This window comes from Gopherus flavomarginatus, chromosome 2, assembly GCF_025201925.1.
Source record: "Gopherus flavomarginatus isolate rGopFla2 chromosome 2, rGopFla2.mat.asm, whole genome shotgun sequence".
NCBI classification, from domain to species: Eukaryota; Metazoa; Chordata; order Testudines; family Testudinidae; genus Gopherus; species Gopherus flavomarginatus.
Window position 1 is genome coordinate 118,404,045 of NC_066618.1, and position 21,087 is coordinate 118,425,131.

Consider the following 21,087-nt stretch of genomic DNA (forward strand, 5'->3'; position numbering starts at 1 on the left):
GAAAAAGCACTTTGAAGAGTTTTTTCAGACTTTTCCTTCACACAGGGATTTTTCATGGGGAAGTGATAAGTACTCGAGGCCTTATTATACCTGAGGAATATATTGAACTTTTTTTAAAACTCCCATTGAAATTAATGAAAGCGTTTATTTGGATAGGTGGTTATATGACCATAATTTTGTATACTGATCATAATTACAAATTACAATTACCCTTCCACTCAGCATGAATAATAATCTTCCTTAGATTTTTTTTAAGATTGCACATATGAACATCAAATGCTACAAACAGCAGAAATACTAAATCAAAATTGTCATTCCAATATACTCCTAGATGCAAACTCTGTACAGGTGTCTCTAGGCTTTATTGAAAAAGATCATACATACGCTGCTGTTCACTTATTGGGCTCTGGGTGAAAAGCAAGCCTGAAGCTCCCAATATTGATATCTTCTTATATTTGAAAATATATATATAGTTCATCAAAACAGTAAGCCCTGTCAGGATAGATGGGGAAGAGGTTTTGGGAGCTCAACAGAAAAAATAAAGCCTTCCTTTTTATCTCCTTACATCATCTCTTCATCATCTCATTTTGGTCCCTATTTGGCTGCTCTCTTTTTTCCTGTTACCATCGGATTTCTCTCTGTTCTTTTCTTCTTTGCTCTCTTTTTCTTTTTTTGCACTGTTTCTAGTACTTCCTCTTTCATATTTTATGTCTTTCTCCCATATTTAGAACACCTTTTCTCCTTTACTTCCTCCCTCCAAATCAGACAGACATTCTAGACAGTTCTGTAAGAACTCCTATATACAGAGCACTGCAAACACAAATACACTATATACAAACAGTCAACTTCCTTCTGTGTCAAGTTGTCTAAACTTTACTCCTGGTGGAATTCTGCGCTACTGCTTGCATGCATAATTAATGAGCTGTGCATATTTTTAATTTGTTGTGCAGAAAGAAGCTTCTGCTGAAATGTTGCTGCAGTTCTGCCTTTTCCCCACCAGATGGCCCTGTGGCACTAGAACAAAGCAGCAGCTCCCAGCAGCTAGGGAAGAGAAAGAGCCTGCCTTCTTTGCAGTACCTGTCAGGCCAGGTCTGGAGACAGGGCTATGGAAAGACAGAGAATGTGGCGTGCTGTGGGGGTCAGACAGGGGCTCATAAGGACTAGTGGGGAAGGTCAGACTGGGGCAGGGGCTGAATCTGAGTGGAGGCTCAGGGCCATGGAAGAAGGGAGGTGCAGGACCACATGATGATTGACAGGTACAGAGCTACATAGAGACAGAGCAGGAGGGGTGGGGGCACATAGACACATAGGGACAGGGAGGGGGTGCAGGGCCACATGGCGATGGGGCGAGTGGGTGTCTGAGTGGGAGTCGGGGGACACGTGGACAAGGGGTGCAAGGACACATGGGGTTGCAGGAACACATGGGGACGGGTAGATGTGCCTGACTGAATAGGAGAGACTAGGGGTCAGCCAGGGTCTGCATGGGGGAAGCTCTCTAACAATCCCTCCTCGCCTCCCAAAAAAGCCTGTTCCATACTTTTCCCATCCACACCCAACAACCCTCCAAGTTCCCAGGAATTTATTTCCCTCTTTCTTAGCTCCTCCATTACCCCAGACTCCCCCAAGCCTTTGCACTGCTTCTGAGGGGTGCATGAAATATGGTTTTGTCTTGTCGTTTAAATTAATTATTACTCAGAGTTCTGTACTAATATGCCTACTAAGGAAACTATTTGTCAAAAGCATTTCCTGAATCTTTTTTGTTGTCTGTATTGTTACAGACATATTTGCTGACATGTATTTTGAAATAAATGACCAAATATAATTGAAACTGGTGTGATTAAATTGTGTTTTGACAAATAAAATCTGCCAAATTTTACAGAATTTTAAAATATTGTGCACTAATTTTTTTTATTTTTTGGCACAGAATTCCCTCAGGAGTAAACCATGGAGCCTAACTGCAATGGGAAGATGACCAGAATCATATGGTTTTAAGCAGTTTCTCTTTTCAGCTAGTTATGTACTCATAACTTTAGAGGGCTATTTTGTCTGCATTGCTGGTAGCAGCTCAAACTGTACAATCTTAAATAGATATGGATCCACGTTTGCCCCCATAGATGAATATTTCCTTAAAATAAAACTTTTTCTTCTTTTTATACCACTAATTTCAGCTTTACAATTTTACCAAATATACCCTTCAAACTGTTTATTTTGCTCTGTACTTATATTACTCCTGATTGGTTATTTTTCCTCAGAATCCATTTATGATTCCTATCAAATGCAATATATTTATCCAAACTACTCTTGTTTGCATATTCTATTACAGTTCAGCTAAGTGCAAAAGTAAAATTAGAAGGTGTAAATTGGCTGCAAATATTAAAAATATAATTACCTTTGGTTATTAATCCTACGGGACCAATCCACTGATACTTCGGATCAATGATTCTCTGCTTTAACAGCTTTTGAGTCAAACACTTCAGAATTAAATCTTTGGAATTAATGAGAACATACACCGGAACTAAAACAGAAAAAAAAAAAGTTAGAATATAATTAGACCCAAGAGTAGACCGACTGACATCAAAATAAATATAGACAAGGATTGGCCCTGTGGCCGAATAGGAAAGGAATCACTACTTCATAAAGGCTCTGACTGTGAAATACTGACCCTACTGAAGACAATGCCAAAATTCCCATTCTTGTTTTGTGTAGGCAGAAAAAGTTTTGATTTCTAATGCTGTCCATCCAGCCTATTTGAGAGAGGTGAATTTAGGACTAGAATTATCACCCAGTGTTAGGGAATAAAGCAATGTGAGGGGAAGAGATCAAAACAAAAACACCCTAGATTTACAATTTCTATGAAGTGTTGGAACACTGATTAGTATAAATGAATAATCAGGTTTCTCATAGTATTATTGGCTTACCAGTTGATCCTTCCATTCCAAGTATTTGATCAGAAATTTGTGGAGCATCTGGAATAGATGCGACTCCACCCGTTTCATAAAAGGCCACTGAGTCATGAATTCTATCTATATTTTCTCGCTTCAAGCGTGCAGCTCCTTTCTTTATAAGATGAGTCTTATCCAAAAAGCAAGGACTTCCAGCTAGATCAATAGAAAGAAAAAAAACAGTTTTACAAAACAAATAAAAATGTAAACAATTACAAATAAAGTAAAGGCAGTTGTGCTCTAAAATACTCAGGGATCTGTAACACTGAAATAGAATAATTTTGCATTTGTACTCTACTGTATGTTACATAAGATGAAGTTTCATGTTTTTACATTTTTAATTGCTTTCTAGTACTCTGAAACAAAAATTTAGTCCACCTTGGAGCTTGAAGCCAGGAGGTAAGCTAGCAGCATTAGAAAATGGATATGTCACTTACTCTTTGTAGAGCTAAAATAAGAAGTGAAACTATGGTAGTAAATGTTATTGGGTTGTACATAAATATATGAAAAGTTGAACATCTCTGATCAGAATATGTATGTGAATGAAGCTTGCAGTATGTGATAACTTTGGTTCATTAGGTACAAGAGACTGAACAAAAGGGACTCTCTGGGCCAAATCTCAAAAAGGGAGCTTTTAAAAATGTTTCCTCTGCTTAAGTTAATTTTTTAAAAAAATAATTATAGAAAATCCAATATTAGAGAAAAATGCAAATAGAAAGAGTTAGAATGTAAAATATAGAGATTAAATTCAATCATTTATATGTGTGCAATCCAGGGATTGCTATCCTGCATTTAGTGCAAATACATCCTCAGCTCTGGAGTTACTGCTAACTGAACATAATTGTTTACTAGAGGAGCAATATATACCCTTCTTAAGTCTTATACCCTATAACGGCACTAGAGTTCAATTCTGCCAATGAACAACACTCTTTTATTTAGCTGGTGCTAATCCTTGCTAAAACCATAGTAGAACTATTATATGGTCTCAGTAAAAATCAATTCAGCCTCACTTCTTATTTGTATTAAAAGCTCAATCTACTACACTGGTACAATTGAAAAATCTATTACTATGAATTAATTCTTCTACATTACTTTGACGATGTAGTATAGTGGCCCTTTAAAAAGTTTGCCAGTTTTCTTAGATAATTAACAAAAAATGTTCAGTATTCAAGATATTTCTTAGAATAAGTATTGAGAAGTAAAAGGGAATACTGCAGATACTGAAATAACCTAGATAGATAATGACAGTTACCCTAGTCCTTAAGGATCAGCATTGTGAGCTCAGGCCTTTGCAAAGACAAAGCCATGCTGGGAAGGAGGAGGAGGAGGCACTCTCCTGAAGAGGCAATGCTTAGTGGCATTAGACTTGTGTATATTACACTGGACTCATTTCTTGACTGTGTCAAACATATTCTTGGTGTCATTGTGCCAGGATGTGGGGAGACAAAGGTGGCTCTAAGCTACTTTTCTACCTCCACTGATCCTCATGTTTGCAATTCCTTTGTATTGAGTAATTTCTGTGAATTTCATTAATATGCCATTTCTCCTAAATTTCTCGTTGACTTCAATGGGAGTAGACTTGGGCCCTTAATGAAGCTTTAGAGATTTTTTCCCCAATTCAGTATGTTGCTTTTTATCATTATCCTTCATTTATAGTCTTTCAATCATTTTTAATCCATACAACATTGATTGTATCATCGTTGGTTTGAACTGATATTGAGTATAAGATTTCTTAAGTCTCTCTGCCAGGGGATGTTTTTAAAACACCTGATACATTTATAAAAAACATTCTTAAGTTGCTGAACACCTTATTGCTGTGGTAACTTACTTTTTTTTTTTTTTTTTTTTTGCTGCCCCTTTCTTATCCCTCCCATGTTAATATTTAGTTATCTTTCTTCTTTTCTAAATACAGCACAAGTTTGTTTTTTAACCTCAGATCTTTGAATACCCTCGAAGTCACATTGGCCACTTCTTATTTGTTGTGCAATTTTTCACAGTTATTGTGTTTTGCCTAATAGCATCACAAATTGCCTAGCCTTCTTCCATGTTGTTGGGTTTTCATACTTCATCTTATCACACCTAAAAGGAGACCAAATAATTCAAGTTCAGGAATTTGTCAAATGTGCTCTCTTATGCAATTAGTGCTCTGTAGCAGATGCTCATCATCATTTTCTTTCATTTTTCATTCTTTGTATTTCTTTAGCCAATGTATTTCACCATCAATATCTTCATTGTCTAACTGTAGTTCGCTGTAGTACTGTAATATTTAAGATATTAAAATTTCAGAGAAAAAATAGAATGCATTAGCTGGACAATGTGAAACATTTCATCCTCCAAGACATAACTGTGTGGCAGGCATGAGAAAGGCAGGTAGTTGAACTATGGGGACTACATACTAAAAAATATAGCATTGAAAACGATTTAGTCTTTTATCTGTCAGCACCATCTGGCACTTGGGTTGTAAACAGTATATCTGAGCAAACTTTTGGCAGGAAAAGGAAAAGTAGTCATCATGATCCATATTAGTATGATGAAGAATGTGCAGAATGATAAATCTAGAATTAATATCCTTCTAAAATATAGTTATAAAGTAAATTTTTATGTCATTTTTCTGAGGAGTGGTCTGGAAAATACAATTCCATATAAGTAAACGTTACAACTTTGGAAGAAAGGAGCAGATCACCTAGGCTGACTAAAAAATACCCAGGTAATCAGCTGTGTAAATCAGCTACAGTACTTAAAGCAATTAAATGTTTACAGTTACTTAAGATAACAAAGAAATTCTAATGTTTCAGCTCCTCTTGATTTCATCAAGTCAATATTTCAGCACTTAAAAGTTCAATTCTAGGAACAGCAGCATGTTAATCAAATACACTACCATCCAGTTTGTGCATGAGGAATCTCTGAAGTTATGTTGGATCCTTTTGAATTAAATAAGAGACTGATGACTTAATAATGCAATAGCCTAATACAGTTACACACACTAACATCCACAATACTGAACAAGATAAATACATGACCTAATTTAAATGTAGTTTTAAAATAGCTTTTTTGTTACAGGAATTGATTCCTGACTGAGCAATTTCCCATGCAACCAGATGTTCCAGTTCCTTACAATAGAGAACAATGTGCATTCACAGTTAAAATGATATCTTAATACTTTAGATGTTAAATTAAGTTAATAAGGAACTGAAAAAACTTGTACTTTCAAACACCCTGGCAATTCTAGTTATAAAAATGTTGTATATATCAGTGAGAACTTATATGAAGAGGAAATAATCCATATATTGCTAGACATAACTAGTTATATATTAAAAATATATAGTTTTAATCTTCTAAGTGTTGTACAAACTCCAACAAATATAGTCATTTAATCATCAGCATAGGGGCAGTCTGGGGTTCTGTGTTGTATGTAAAATAGTGCAAACACTACACATAAAAGGAGGGAGGCTAATAAGAAAATGCTATAAGAGAAAAGACAGAATAATTAAAGAATCCTGGGAAGTTATGTATTAGAGACAGATCACAGTAACACAGAGGGATACAAGTTCCTTAGTGATTCACAGCCTGTCCTGAACATACATCTAAAGATAGCATAAAATCCCTCCTTTACCTGTAAAGCACCGTTTCCCAAACTTGGGATGCCGTTTGCATAGGGAAAGCCCCTGGTGGGCCAGGCCGGTTTGTCTGCTTGTTGCATCTGCAGGTCCGGCCGATCGCGGCTCCCACTGGCCATGGTTTGCTGCTTCAGGCCAATGGGAGCTGCTGGAAGAGGCACGGGCCGAGGGATGTGCTGGCCGCCACTTCCAGCAGCCCCCATTGGCCTGGAGCAGCGAACCACGGTCAGTGGGAGCCGCGATCGGCCAGACCTGCGGACGTGGCAGGTAAACAAACCAGCCCGGCCCGCCAGGGGCTTTCCCTACACAAGTGGCGTCCCAATTTGGGAAACACTGCTGTAAAGGGTTAAGAAGCTCAAATAGCCTGGTTGGCACCTGACCAAAAGGACCAATAAGGGGAGAAGATACTTTCAAATCTGTGGGGGGAGGTTTCTGCTTTGTGCTCTGTGTGTGTGTGTGTGTTGTTCTCTCTGAGACAAAGAGAGAGACCAAGCAAGTAATCCAGTTCCTGTTGAAATGATACATCTAATATTACAGAAATAGTAAGTAATAGCAAGGAAATGCGTTAGATTATCTTTTGTTTTAGCTTGTAAATTTCCCCTATGCTAAGAGGGAGGTTTATTTCTGTTTTTTTATAACTTTAAAGTTTTGCCTACAGGAGAATCCTCTCTATTTTAAATCTTATTACCCTGTAAAATTACTTTCCATCCTGATTTTACAGAGGCGTTTCTTTTACTTTTTTCTTTATAATAAAGTTTTGTTTTTTAAGACTCTGACTGGGTTTTATTGGTGTCCTAAAAACCCAAGGGTCTGCTTTGTGCTTACCTTGGTTACCTATTTGGTTGCTATATTATTCTCAAGCCACCCCAGGAAAGGAGGTGAAGGGGCTTTGGGGGATATTTTGGGGGAATAGGAACTCCAAGTCATCCTTTTCCTGAATCTTTGTCTAACTCGGTGGTGGCAGTGATTCCATCCCAGGGCAAGGAATTTGTGTCTTGAGGAAGTTTTTAACCTAAGCTGGTGGAATATAAGCTTAGGGGGTCTTTCATGCGGGTCCCCACATCTGTACCCCAGCATTCAGAGTGCGGAAGGAACCCTGACACAGCCCCTAAGTCTAAGAATTTATTACAATTAAGCTCTCTCATACATACCAACAAGGACTCTAGGTTCAATCTAATGATAAATGCAGTCATGATATTTATCTCCACCCCTCCCTCATGATACACCCAAAAGTAAGTCATTCTTGGTTAGCCTCAGTAAGCAGGAATGCAATCAAAAAGAGAGAGAGAGAGAGCGAGAGAAAGCTCAAACCAATGAAGAAGCCCTAATTCTCCAATACCATTGCTTTTTTGTTTGTTTGTTTGTTTTGTTTTATTTTTGTTTTTGTTTTGGTGCCAGTTTAACTTACATCAATGTAAAAATAGTATAACAGAGTGGAGAATCGAGCCCTATATTTTATATTTTTACTAGCCTGAAATCAGTAACATCCAAATCTTAAAAGCCACCTATCTCTAGATTTGTAAACGTTCAGTTTCATGTTGTTCCAACATTTATAGCATGTGCCATTTCTCTGAGTATCATTGCCCACTCAACCTTCTTAAATGGAGTTGTAACTGAATTGCAGTGGTACAGCACCTAGATCTATGGGTCCTGGTGGATGCACCACTTCAGGTGACGGTGCATCCAGGTGCCGTGGATCTGAGATTTTCAGTAGCATTGCCTGGTCAGGCCACGCATGCGCAGCAAGTGTCTCGTGGCGCCGTTGGAGTCTCTTCAGCGCACGCACAGCCAGTTCCTCAGTTCCTTCTCTACCATCGAGTCCACATGTCGAACTCCAAAGTAGAGGGGAGGAGGGTGAGTAGTGGAGCACCCATGGAGGGACACATCTCGAAGAACCTCAGTTACTGCACAAGGTGAGTAACCCTCTCTTCTTCTTAGAGTGCTGTCCCTGTGGTGCTCCACTTCAGGTGAATGTAGAGCAGTACCCACTATAGTTGTGGGGAGACTTTGGAGTTAAGTGCATAACAGCAGTGGAAAAGACAGTAAGGTCTAATGTGGCATCCACCCTGGAGTTTTGTCCCACCTGATTAGGAAAGCATTCCTCCATGGATAGGGGGCCAAGTCCCACCCTGGAACAAAATAGCAGGCATTTGTGGTTCTATGCTGTGGCACATAAATCGATAGATGGGAACCCCCACTGATAGAATATCTGTTGTAAGACAGTAGGGTTCAGTTCTCATTCTTGCTCTTGTGAGAGCCATCTACTTAATGTGTCAGCAGTGGTGTTTTGGCATCCTGGTAGGTAAGAAGCTGAGATGTCGATGTGGTGCTGGATACACCAGTTCCATAGTCTCATGGCTTCGGTGCATAGGGAGTGGGATCGTGCCCTCCCTTGTCTGTTGATGTAGAAGATACATTGTCTGTCATCACTCGAATTGATTCATTTCTTATAAGTGGTAGGAAGTGAAGACAGGTGTATCTTACTGCTCTGAGTTCTAGCAGGTTTATGTGAAGGTGTGCTTCCAATGGCGACCACCTGCTTTTTGTCATGTGGTGGTCCAAGTGTGCCCCCCAGCCCAGTAGGGAGGCATCTGTTGTGATCATGACTGAAGGAGGTCTGTGGTGAAAGGGAACCCCTATGCAGATGTTCTCTGGTCTTGTCCACCATTGTAGGGATGCTAAAACCTTGGTCAGTGGTGTTACCACCATGTTGGGGCTGTGTCTGGTGGGTTTGTATACTGAACACAGCCAGCCCTGAAGACACCGCATATGTAATCTGACGTGTTTTACCACAAACATGGTGGTGGCCATGTGTCCTAGGAATTTGTGAAATATACTGGTAACCCTGCTAACAACTAACGGTTTAGCCATTAGGGGGAAGCAGAAGCCTCATGTACACAGTACCCTAGACTTTTGAACTGTTTTCGCTCTTCTGCCTTAAAGCAGGAGAAGCTAGCTCCAAACCGGTTTTCATTGACCAAATAACAGAAGTACGGAGTCTGACAACCACCAATCAAGTGTTAACACGGCAAGGGTCTTTGTCTGAATGTGTACAAAAAGTCTGTGAAATTTGTGTGAGGCAGAGTCTTTGTACCAAGGTGCAAAAAAAGGCTCTCCTTTTCTTTGCAGAATAAAGCATCTTTCCTTATCCCTGTCAGGCTGTTATTGGCTCTCAGCTAGGCAGACCCGACATTTCGGTAACAGTTTCTGGCAACCCAGATGGGATTCTCCTAGCTCGGACATCGAACTCAGGACGGCTGCGGTGAACTAGGAGCAGCACCACCGGCGTGTTTAGCCCTTCTTCCTCACTTCACCGCGGCCCCTGGGGTTTGTCCTCCGATAAGGTGAGCCCTAATAGGATAAAGATACGCTATCTGGTTCTGGTTCTGTTCTGTTTTGGTTAACTGTGTGGAAGAAGGGAAAGAATTGACAAGGATTTGTAGGGTATCTTAATGCATGTCAGTTTGTTAGCAAGAGTTAGGCCAGCTGTAACCCTAATGACGTGAGACTTGTAGAAGCGAGGATAGTGTGAGGCGAGTGGAAAAGAACCGTGTGAGAAGTTATCACGACCTTGCACTAATAACCAAATATGTAGACTGGAGCCTTCCAGAAGTGAGAAAAATAAGATAGCAGGATGGCCTATGTATAAACAAAATGCAGTTGTTGCTTATTATTGTCTGTATTATTGCTTGTTATTGTCTGTAACTAAGGTATAAATGCTTGCTGTAATTGTTTACTTGTGGAGAGACCTGCCCAGGACTGGGGCAACCCTGTGTCCTAGGGCACTCCCTCCCTCTATTGCAATTGCTGGAGAAATAATAAAGTATTTGATTTTGCTGCACCCAACCAAAAGTGAGAACTGAGTTTTTCTCTGACAACCAGTTATTGTTTTTCTGCTGTATACATTTGGGCGTTAGGTGTGTGGGTGGAACTGAACCTCTCATTCGTAATTCCTCAGAGTGGAAGCCATCGCATGCGATGAAGCTCTGAAGTCAAATTGAGATCCTTCTGTCCCGTCCCCTGTAGCGGTCAGTGTAATAGAAGTGGAAAATCCTGGTTTAGACCATAATTCCCTCTGCTCTCTGTTTAATTCTCTGTTTGAGTGTCAAAAGACAAATGGGGGGTCTCAGGGAAAACCCTCTAAGAATAGCCCTTTGGATTATATGCTAAGTAAATTGCCCCTGCCTGGTGTTCAGAAAGGGATGCCAAGAAAGCGGTTTTTACAACTCTGCACTCAGGATTGGCCAGCCCTGGGGACTGCATGGCCCGAGTTTGGCTCCTTTGATATTCCAACTCATTTAACCCCTTTGCACCTGATATCGGAGAATCAAGCGCCGGGGCAAATGGACTATTGGTTTTTGTGGGACGATGAAGCTCATCGTAGCTTAAAGAAGGTACAAATCCAGGCCCCTCTATTCCTGAAAGCCTCTGCCCTCACAAGGCCGATTGTTGGAAGGACACTCCCCCCATGTATTGTCCTAAACCGCAGCCACCCCCGGCAATAGCACAACCACCTGAGGCAGACCTGGAGGCAGCAGCAGTATCAGAACAGGTCCTGCCACTGAAAACTAAGAAAGCCTCAATTCAAGTCAGTAAACCAACTAGTAAAGCAAACAGCAGTGGGTATATTACTTCTCTAACTATTCCCGTCTTTAGCCCATCCTATACGAGAAAGGGAGCACTCTATGGGGAAAAACAGTTAATATCCAGGCACCCCTTCAACCATCCCAGTTCCCACAACGGATGGGAATGTTGTAGACCGTTATGTCCATGTCCCATTTACAACTGCAGACCTTATGAACTGGCAAACCACTACGCCTCGCCTCAGAGACGACCCGGACGTCGTTCATAGGCAATTCCATGCTATTTTCCAGTCTCATAATCCTGATTGGCAAAATGTGGGCCAACTTTTAGACTGTCTATTATGTACAGAGGAGAAAAAGCGGGTCCTAAGGGGGGCCCGGGAGGCAGCGGAGGCTGCCAACAATGGCCGCAGCTTTATAACCCTCGCCAACCCTGCTCAATGAAACCTGAATGATCCAGCCCAGCAGGCAGAGTTAAAAAAATTTCTAAATTATATTTTGGCCGGTATAAAACAAGCAGAAGAAAAAACTCCAAACTGGTCTAAGGTCCATAATACTGTACAAGGAAAAGAACACCCCTCTAACTTTTATGAAAGACTTTGTAAAGCGTTCTGTACTTATACTAACATAAACCCCAAGGCTGCGAACACACAGTCCACGGTCAGGCTTGTTTTTATCTCTCAGTCAGCCCCGGATATCAAGAAGCGGTTGCAGCAGTTCGAGGGCGCTAAGGGAAAATCCCTGGAGGAACTGGTAAGCATGGCCACCCGTGTGTACTACACAAGAAATAAAGTTCAAGAAACCAAACAAGTGAGGATGTTAGCAGCCCTTGTAAACGCTGGGAGTAAAAAACAAGGAGGGAGGCGGAAACCCCCTAAGTGGCCCCCAAAAATGGATCACGGGGGGGCCCCAAGTCGTGCTAATAACATATGTAATTATTGTAAAAAAAACTTGATCACTGGAAAAGAGAGTGCTCAAACCAACATACCGAACAACAGCCCCGACCTCAACACCAGATGGCTGTGAAAAGAACAAATGCTGTCAATAGTGAGGAATAACAGTGACCCAGGGGTCCACTTGTTACCTATTCAAATAATTTTACCACTTATGTTTGTTCCTCCACAGACCCCTACGTCCGTTTAACTTTGGGAGGAACCGCTTATTCTTGTCTTTTGGACTCGGGCTGCCCTCTCTACTGTTACTGCCAAGCCAAGAAAAGAAAATCTCACAAATAAAAGCATTCCGGTAATGTGTATAGGCGAAAAGCCATTTGCCTGTCCTGTATTGCAGGAGGCTGCTGTAAAAATCTCTGGTGTCTCAGCCTCCCATGCCTTTTTGCTAGCTCTGAATTCCCCAGTTAACCTCTTGGGCAAAGACCTGCTGTGTAAATTATGTGCTCAGATTTTCTTTTCAAATAACAAAATCATTCTCTGGTTGCCTTAAAATCAACTCCCTCAGCTATGTGCCGCATTAACCCTGCCTGCCAAGAACCCAATTCTGCCTGCAAGCCTAATAAACCTGCCTAAGCAACTCAGACAAAAGGTACAAGCCTCCTTGTGGGGCACTTCAAAGGCAAACTTGGGCACTCTCCGGACAGAGCCGGTACAAATAACCCTAAAGCCAAACATTAACATTCCTTGAATTCGTCAGTATCCTATCCCCCAGAAAGCTCTGCTGGGCCTCCGAAATCTTATCAACACATTCCTGCAGTTGGGAGTGTTGGTTCACACTAAGTCCCCTTTCAACACCCCCATTCTGCTTGTTAAAAAACCTAACCTGAATCCAAAGGGAAAACCGGTATATCAATTTGTCCAGGACTTGCGTGCAGTAAATAAAGTCGTCCAGGCTAGACACAATGTGGTGCCTAATCCTCACACTATCCTAACTGCCATTCCAGCAGGTACTGCTTGCTATTCGGTAACAGACTTGTGTAATGCCTTTTTCAATATTCCCCTAAATCAAGACAGCTAAAATATCTTTGCATTTACATAAACAAACCCAAAAAACGAAAAAGCAAAACAACTAACCTGGACTCGGCTACTCTAGGAATATGTTAAGTCTCCAACTATTTTCTCCTCCATCCTGGCATGTAATTTAGCTAATATTAACCTACCGGGTGGGTCTACGTATCTCTTGTACGTAAATGACGTCCTGGTTTGTTCCCTGGATCAGGTAACATGTAAAACAAACATTATTTGCCTGCTAAACTGCCTGGCAAAAAAGGAACATAAAGTATCTCCTTCTAAGCTTCAGTTTGTTAAGAACAAGGTAACAGATCTTGGTCATGTGCTCACCCTGGGGCATCGGACGTTATCCAGTATCGGTATCCAATCAATCCTTAATATTCCCCAACCAAAAAGAAAGCATAAAATGTGGGGATTTCTAAGCCTTGCAGGATTTTGCTGTTCCTGGATTCCAGGCTTTGGGGAAATGGCAAAACCCCTCTTTAAACTGATCACTCATAATGTCAAAAAGCCCCTCCATTAAAACTCTGGGGCTGTAAAAGCCTTCCAAAAAATTAAAACAGCGTTGGCCTCACTCCTAGCCCTTGGACGCCCCAATTATCAAAAGCCTTTTGTTCTTTATGTACATAAGCGGCTAGGGGTGGCCTCCGGTGTCCTTACACAAACCTTTGGGCCTAAAAAATGGCCTGTGGCTTATTACTCCCAAAAATTGGATGCTGTAGCACAAGGCTTTCCTGGCTGCCTCCAAGCAGTGGTTGCAGCTGGTCTCCTGGTACCCCAAACAAAAAAAATTACCTTGGGCTATCCAATAACCCTACAAACCCCACATGCAGCCCAGCAACTGTTAGTCCAAAAGGGCACCCAGCATTTAACTAGTCAAAAACTAACTCACTTAAAAGTTTCTTTGTTATCTAAAACCAACTTAAAAATTAAACAGTGCCATACCTTAAACCCTGCTACCCTGTTGCCTTTCCTGGACAACAAGCATAAGCCCTCACATAATTGTCTTCAAGTAGTACAACACCTAAAAAAAACCTCAATCAAATCTTTTAGATGTGCCCATTCCAAATGCTACACTAAAGCTGTACATAAATGGCTCTGCACGGGTCGAGGAGGCAAGCAAGTATCTAAATTCGCAGTAACTACTCCATTTAAGGTATTGCAGTCTGCTCCCCTGGGACCCTCCACCTTAGCCCAGGCAGCAAAATTAATAGCCCTCACCCAAACATATAAGTTGGCAGCAGGTCGCTCAGTAAACATATTCACTAACTCAAAATATGCCTTTGGTGTTTGCCATGCCACAGGCCAACTGTGGGTAAAACACGGGTTTATCACCTCCAGTGGCACTAAGGTAGCACATGGGCCCTTAATCCTAAAATTATTAAAAGCCATTCATTTGCCATCTAAGATTGCTATCGTCCATGTCCGAGCCCATCAAAAAAAAAAATAATCCCACCGTCTGTGGCAACCGACTGGCCGATTCAGCTTCAAAAGCGGCTTCCCTACAGCCTTATGTTGCTCACCAAATGGCACTCACATCCTCTCTCCCACCAACTCCAGTCCTGGTCCCTTTTACCCCTAAGCCATTAGAAGTTAAGCATTGGAAAAGTATGGGGGCCACCAAAACGCCAAAGGGAAAGTGACAACTACCAGATGAAAGAAGGGCGTTGCCCCAAGCTGCTCTGCAGCCTGTCTTACTTAAACCACACCAAAAAACACATGGTGGGGCAAAAGCTATGGCAGCTACCGTAAATAAACTTTGGTATGCCCCTAAAGTATTCCAGAAAGCTAAACGGGTCCTTGCTACCTGCAACATCTGTGCAAAATTCAATCCACGGAAAAAACCTAAAGGCCCTCCCAAAGCCAGGTTATGGGCATATACGCCCTTTAAACAACTCCAAATTAACTATTCAAAAATGCCTAAGTGCCAAGGCTACAAATACTTTCTTGTAATCGTGTGCCAACTAACTGGTTAAATCAAGGCATTCCCAACTAAACAAGCAACCGCCTTAAAGGTGAAAAGAACCCTATTAAACCATGTCATTCCTAGGTTTGGCCCTTCTAGGTCTATTAACTCCAACCAAAAAACTCATTTGACTGCCCAGGTTATTCAAACCCTTGCAAAGGCCCTGGGTATTACCTGGCTCTTACACACCCCTTAAAAACCACCATCTTCAAAACAAGTAAAAAAAATAAATCAAACTCTAAAACTTAAACTCTCTGAACTGTGCGCTCAAACTGGGTTAAAATGGCTTTAGGCCCTGCCTCTGGCCCTTCTGGCAGTTCAAACTGCCCCCAGAGGCCGGCTCCATCTCTCACCCTTTAAACTTTTATTTGGCAGGCCATACACTGAATTTGCTAATCCAGGACCTGTAACTAATTTAGTCACTTGGGGTAACAAGAAACTAACCAGATATGTTGTTTCCCTCCAAACTACTCTTACCTCTCTCCACAGGTACGCAGCTCAATTTCAGTCCCTACCCACTGATGTCCCTGCCCATCAAATCACTCCAGAAAACTGGGTCTATGTAAAAAAGTAAAAACACAAGCCTCTCCAACCCTGGTGGGCGGGCCCCTTCCACGTCCTTCTTACTTCCCACACTGCAATTCACGTGAAAGAGCAAAACACTTAAATTCATCATACCCAAGTTAAGCTAGCCCCTAGGCCGGGGCCAAAAGCAAACAACTCCAAACCTCAAGAAAGCCGCGCCAGCTCTTCCCACCGCAATCTGGAAGAGCCTAAAGCAAACCTGGAAGGCCAAGCCACTTAAAAAACTAAAATTCCTGTTCCAACAAAATAAGTCCTAAAACTTTACAAACTATAAATTTCTGGGTAGTGGTACAATGGTTACCAGCTTTCAGTTTGCCCAGCGGTTAAGTCCTTACAGTGATTGGCCACATTACAACACTTGTCTAAATGCTGGCTGTGCCACCAAACCAGTTCCAAAAAAAAAAAAATAGGGTTGTGGGCTATTCCTGCAAATCTCTCCAAAGTACTCTCTTTACAGGTAGTGCAAAAAACTAAATGGGCATGGGTAAAAAAATATCAGTATAATAAATACAAAAAGGTGTCAAAGTTTAGCATTATTACTGGGCGGCTAAGGGGGTCCCTCTTTTTAATATTCTTAAAATTGAATATCACCTGCCCCTTTGCTTAAAAATTTTTTAAAAAAGTAGGCTACCTTCCCCTTAAGGCCTGTGACCAAACCCTTCGGTTTGATGTCAAAACCAAAACCTTTTCCCCTTTAAAAGCTTCTAAAAGCGCCCAAAACCCCCCTTGCCTCCTAAACAGGGCCTTTACTGTAAAATCAACTGGCATTCTTTATCAAGGAAAATGGTTCCCCTTGTTCCTCCCGTTGGGCCCCATAAATAACACACATACATTTTATATAAATATTTACTCTGGCGTTTGTTGCCTCATCCATCCCTTAAAAAAATGTCCAAATGCCCACAGCCCATAAAATCGCTTGCAAGTTTTACAGCTAATTTGTTTGCTGTTGTGTATTGTGGGGGCATCCTAAATGCCACCCATGCCCTAAAACGTTTAAATATCTCCCATTAAAGGTGCCAAAACCACATAATAAATACCCCCAAGCAGTAAAATGTGTCAGTAGCCTGGCACCACCAAGTCGCGGGTAACACCCTTACCCTCTATTTAAAAACCTCCGGCTTGTATTTTATCTGTGGCCATAGCGCCTACAAAGCTCTCCCTCCCAGTTGGCAGGGTCGGTGTGGTGTGGCCCGGTGTTGCCTAATGTTCAAATCAACAACACGTTAAATTCCAGTCAAATCCTCAACCTAAAAAGCTATTCTCACAAGCTTTTTACCCCCTCCATAAAAACTAAAACCAAGCGCACCAAAAATCCCTTAGTTGTCAAACAAGCAGAATTCCATTCCTTTGTTTGTGCACTCATTCCTGGGTTGGGGGTAGCTAAGCTCAAAAAAGCAGTTGTAAATATTTCTGCAAAGCTTAAAAAAACAGCTAAGGCATGAATAAACGCTTTCCAAAAACTGCAACAAAAAATTCATAAAGTAGCAAAAGTAGCTTTACAAAATAAACGTGTGTTAAATGCCATAAATGCTAAAATAGGAGGAGCTTGTGCTCGCATCAAAAAAAATGCTGTTTTTATGTTAATCGCTCTGGCTTAATTAAAAAAAATTTACAAGCTATTAAAAATGCTGCTGTTGTTTTCCATGCTGTATCTCTTGATCACACCTTTAGTTTTAAAAACCTCCTCCCAAACCTTGGGCCCTGGTTTACAGGGGTTTTCCAAACAATTGTAAAGTAAATTATTTTCCTTCTTTTCTTCCTATGTATTGTTTAAGTAATAATGCAATGTGCAAAGTGTGTCTGTAATACTGCAACTAAAAACTCTGCTGCCCATACAAAAAACCAGTATCTATCCCTCCAGCTTAATCGCAAATTGCGTAGCAGGCCTGACAATTTGGGCTTGTCAGACCCGAAGGGGGGACTGTAAAAGTTACTGGTAACCCCCCTAACAACTAACGGTTTAGTCATTAGGAAAAAGCAAAAGCCTCATGTACACAGTACCCTAAACTTTTAAACTGTCTTCTCTCTTCTGCCTTAAAGCAAAAAAAGCTAGCTCCAAACCGGTTTTCACTAACCAAATAACAAAAGTACAAAGTCTAACAACCACCAATCAAGTGTTAACACGGCAAGGGTCTTTGTCTAAATATGTATAAAAAGTTTGTAAAATTTGTGTAAGGCAAAGTCTTTGCACCAAGGTGCAAGGCTCTCCTTTTTTCTGCAAAATAAAGCATCTTTCCTTATCCCTGTCAGGCTGTTATTGGCTCTCAGCTAGGCAAACCCAACATTTCAATAACAAATTGTAGGCATGTCCGTGCGTCAATTCGTGGACAGATGTATCTTATGTCTATGAGATATTTGATGGCTAGGGCTCTGGCTTGAGTTGAGTCCTGATGTGCCCTGATGAATTCTAGTTGTTGTGTGAATATCAATGTGGACTTCTGAAAGCTGATTTGCAACTTCAGTCTTTGGAAGAGGTTGATGGTCTATCATGTAATTGTTTCTGTCTCTTGTGTTCGAGTGTCCTTTGATAAGGCAATCATCTACGTTAGACTAGAGAGAGAGAGAGAGAGAGAGAGAGAGAGTATTCACAGAATAAGTTTTAAACAAACAATTTAATACTGTATACAGCAATGATGATTGTGAAGCTTGGTTGAGGTAAGGGAGTCAAAGGGTGGAAGACGGTGGGATATAGCCCAGGGAATGCCTTGCTGCTAAATGATGAACTAACACTCGGCTGAGCCCTCAAGGGTTAACACATTGCTGTTAATGTAGCCTCACACTCCACAAAGCAGCACAAACGGAGGGAGGAGACACAATAGACGCATGGCAGTGGCTGCAAACATTCCCTGCGGAAACTGAACGTGAGGATGAACTCACACTATCCCACTGGACTCACCAATCCCTCCACTTTCCAAAGTGCTGGGGAGGTGCATGTATGTGAAAGAGAGTATGTGTGAGAGAGAGTGAATGACACTATGTCTGTGAGAGACAGAGAAACGCACTGTGTGCGTGTGTGTGAGAGAGACACGCATTGCCCCTTTAAGTACACTGACTTACTCTAAGTACACTGCCTTTTTAAGTATATTAGCAAGCTGAGACAGCAGCTGCTGCGAGCAAGCTCCCTCCATCCTGAGCTCTTTCATGTGTCCCACCCCCACTCTGTGGAGATGGGGTACAGGAGCGGGGGGAAGGGGCACACCCTGACATCAGCACCCCTTTTCCCCACCCCCCTGCACAGCAGGCAGGAGGCTCCTGGGAGCAGCTCTAAGGCAGAGGGCAGGAGCACACACGGCAGTGGGGGGAGGGACACCTGAAATGCCTGCCACTTGATAGCCACCTGAGCGGCTGCCGCATATGGAATTTAGGGGAGCTGATAGGGGGGCTGCTAGCCCACCCTGGTTCCAAGCCAACACCAGCTAGCTCCAACGAGCTGCTCTTCCTGCAACAGTGGACAAAGCAGGCAGCTGCCAAACAACATTGTAAGGGAGCATTGCACAACTTTAAATGAGCATGTTCTTGAATTGCTCAGCAATGTTAACAACGAAACAATGTTAACCAGGGCGGCATTGAGTGATGAGTTACTGTACTTGAGGGTGGGTCTTTTACTCATGGTTTATGTTTATGAACCCTCTTTGCAATGTTTTCCTAAATTAACGCCAAGTTACTTCCCTCCTTTTATTAAAAGTTTCTTTTCTACAATTAGACTCTGTGCTTAGGAGTGGGGAAATATTGCCTCTCAGAGGTGCCCAGGGGTGGTGTGTAAATTTCCCAGGTTACAGGGTGGGGGCTCCAGCCAGTTCTGTGTTGTACCAATGGAAAGGAACCCCTAGATATTGAACTCTGTCCTGATTGCTACTGGCAGCACCTGGCAGAAGGGCTACATAGCACAATATATGTACATTTCATTGTCTGACAAGTAAAATAGGTTGCAAATTATAGCTTTCCTGACAAAGAGGATTTTGAGTCAAAAGATGTGTTGATAGATTACAGAATCACTCAAACATTTGACAAAAAACAACAAAGAAAGGAAGATATGTGTCCAACTCAAATGCTTCCCAAAATAAGTGACCTACTTCCCAATCCCAGTTGTGCAAAAGTCACGAGTGGTTTAAAATCATGAGATATTCCAAATACACATTTTGGGTCCTTCCTGTTTGCCATCTGGTTTTGAATCTTTATTGTACATTTTGAATACATTTTCACACTTTTCTCAAGAACCAGGAAGGCTAAAAATATACCTTGAAAAAGAAGAAACAAAGAAAGCACACTGAGAGCTTCACACAATAACTCACGAAGCTGAGCCTTTAAGAACACAAATAGTGTGTGATTCTTGATAAAACTGAGTTGGCAGCACCACACGTGGGTCTCCACTGGCTTTTTGTCCTTGAGCAAATAAAGCAGTCTGGCGAAAAGTTGCGGAAGGAGAAGACTAATCAAAAATGGATGAGAGCCAAAGAGAAGAATAATGAGAGAAAGAGGCCAAAGTTTTGGGCCTGTTAAGGACATTGGTGCTGGAACAATCTTCATAGTGGAGGCGCTGAAGGCAGAAACCACGTATTTGGGGTGTTATAACCATTTCAAGCCAGGGGGTGCTCCTGCACCCCGAGGTCAGATCAGGCATCCCTGATTAAGCATGTGACAAAGGAGGAACGCAACAAAAGCGAGGCCAACTAGCGGCTTGAGGGCGAGGCAGAAGCCGGAACGGCCATGAGCCGGTTACCCGCCCATCTGACCAGCATTTGAGGGTCGTGTGAGGGAAAACAGCGCCGACCTTTCCAGCCGGCAGCCAAGGGACCTTATGCAACTCGGCGATTTTAAAGTGCACCGATCACGAAGCTGCTCCTCGGCGCTCCCGTACCAGAGAAGCGCTGCACAGAGAGGCGAGGCGAAGGAGCTGGCGCCGCCGGGCCCAGCGGGCTCTGTCCGCAGGTGCCCCCTGCTCCCCGCACCGCCTGGGATGACTGACACGCAGGTGACAGGCAGCCGCGCGCACCCCGGGCCCCGCTGGCGCGCGGGACGTTCCTCGAGGGAAGCGCGCGCCCGGTTGAGCCATCGGCGTGCGGAGCGCAGGCGCAGCCCGGACTCTCCCCGCCTGCGGAGACGCCGCTGTGAATTGGCCGCTAGGCAGCGCCGCCGGCTGGAGCCGGGGAAGCGCGGCCCGAGGATCTCCCAGCGGGGCGGGCGCTCACGTCACTCGGGAGAGGCCCCGCCTCGCTGCCTGCTCTCTGGGGGCGGAGCCGGCTACCCGGCCCGTTACTCACCCGCCGCCCCCAGTGGCAGCAGCAGCGCCGCGGCCGCCAGCGCGAGGAAAGCCCAGGGCCGCGGAGGGGCCGTTAGCGCCATGGCGCCGCCCGCTGGCGCCGAGATTGAGCCTCGCGCCCCCCCGTAATGCAATAGAACGCCCGGCGGGGGAGCCGGAAGCGTGAGCTG

General features: G+C 42.8%; 1 protein-coding gene across 1 annotated transcript in view; it reads right to left on the bottom strand.

The window, feature by feature from the left end:
• The window catches only part of LOC127043946 (zona pellucida-binding protein 1-like), a 54,842-nt gene extending 34,322 nt beyond the window's left edge, over positions 1 to 20,520 (bottom strand). Inside the window, exons 1-4 of the mRNA XM_050938243.1 lie at positions 20,429 to 20,520; positions 19,950 to 20,059; positions 2,919 to 3,098; positions 2,390 to 2,515 (exon numbers count right to left, since the gene is read on the bottom strand). Of these exons, the coding sequence (XP_050794200.1) occupies positions 2,390 to 2,515; positions 2,919 to 2,934 (142 nt within the window). The 5' untranslated portion in view covers positions 2,935 to 3,098; positions 19,950 to 20,059; positions 20,429 to 20,520. The remainder of the gene's footprint in view (positions 1 to 2,389; positions 2,516 to 2,918; positions 3,099 to 19,949; positions 20,060 to 20,428) is intronic.
• Positions 20,521 to 21,087: the final 567 nt, after the last annotated feature.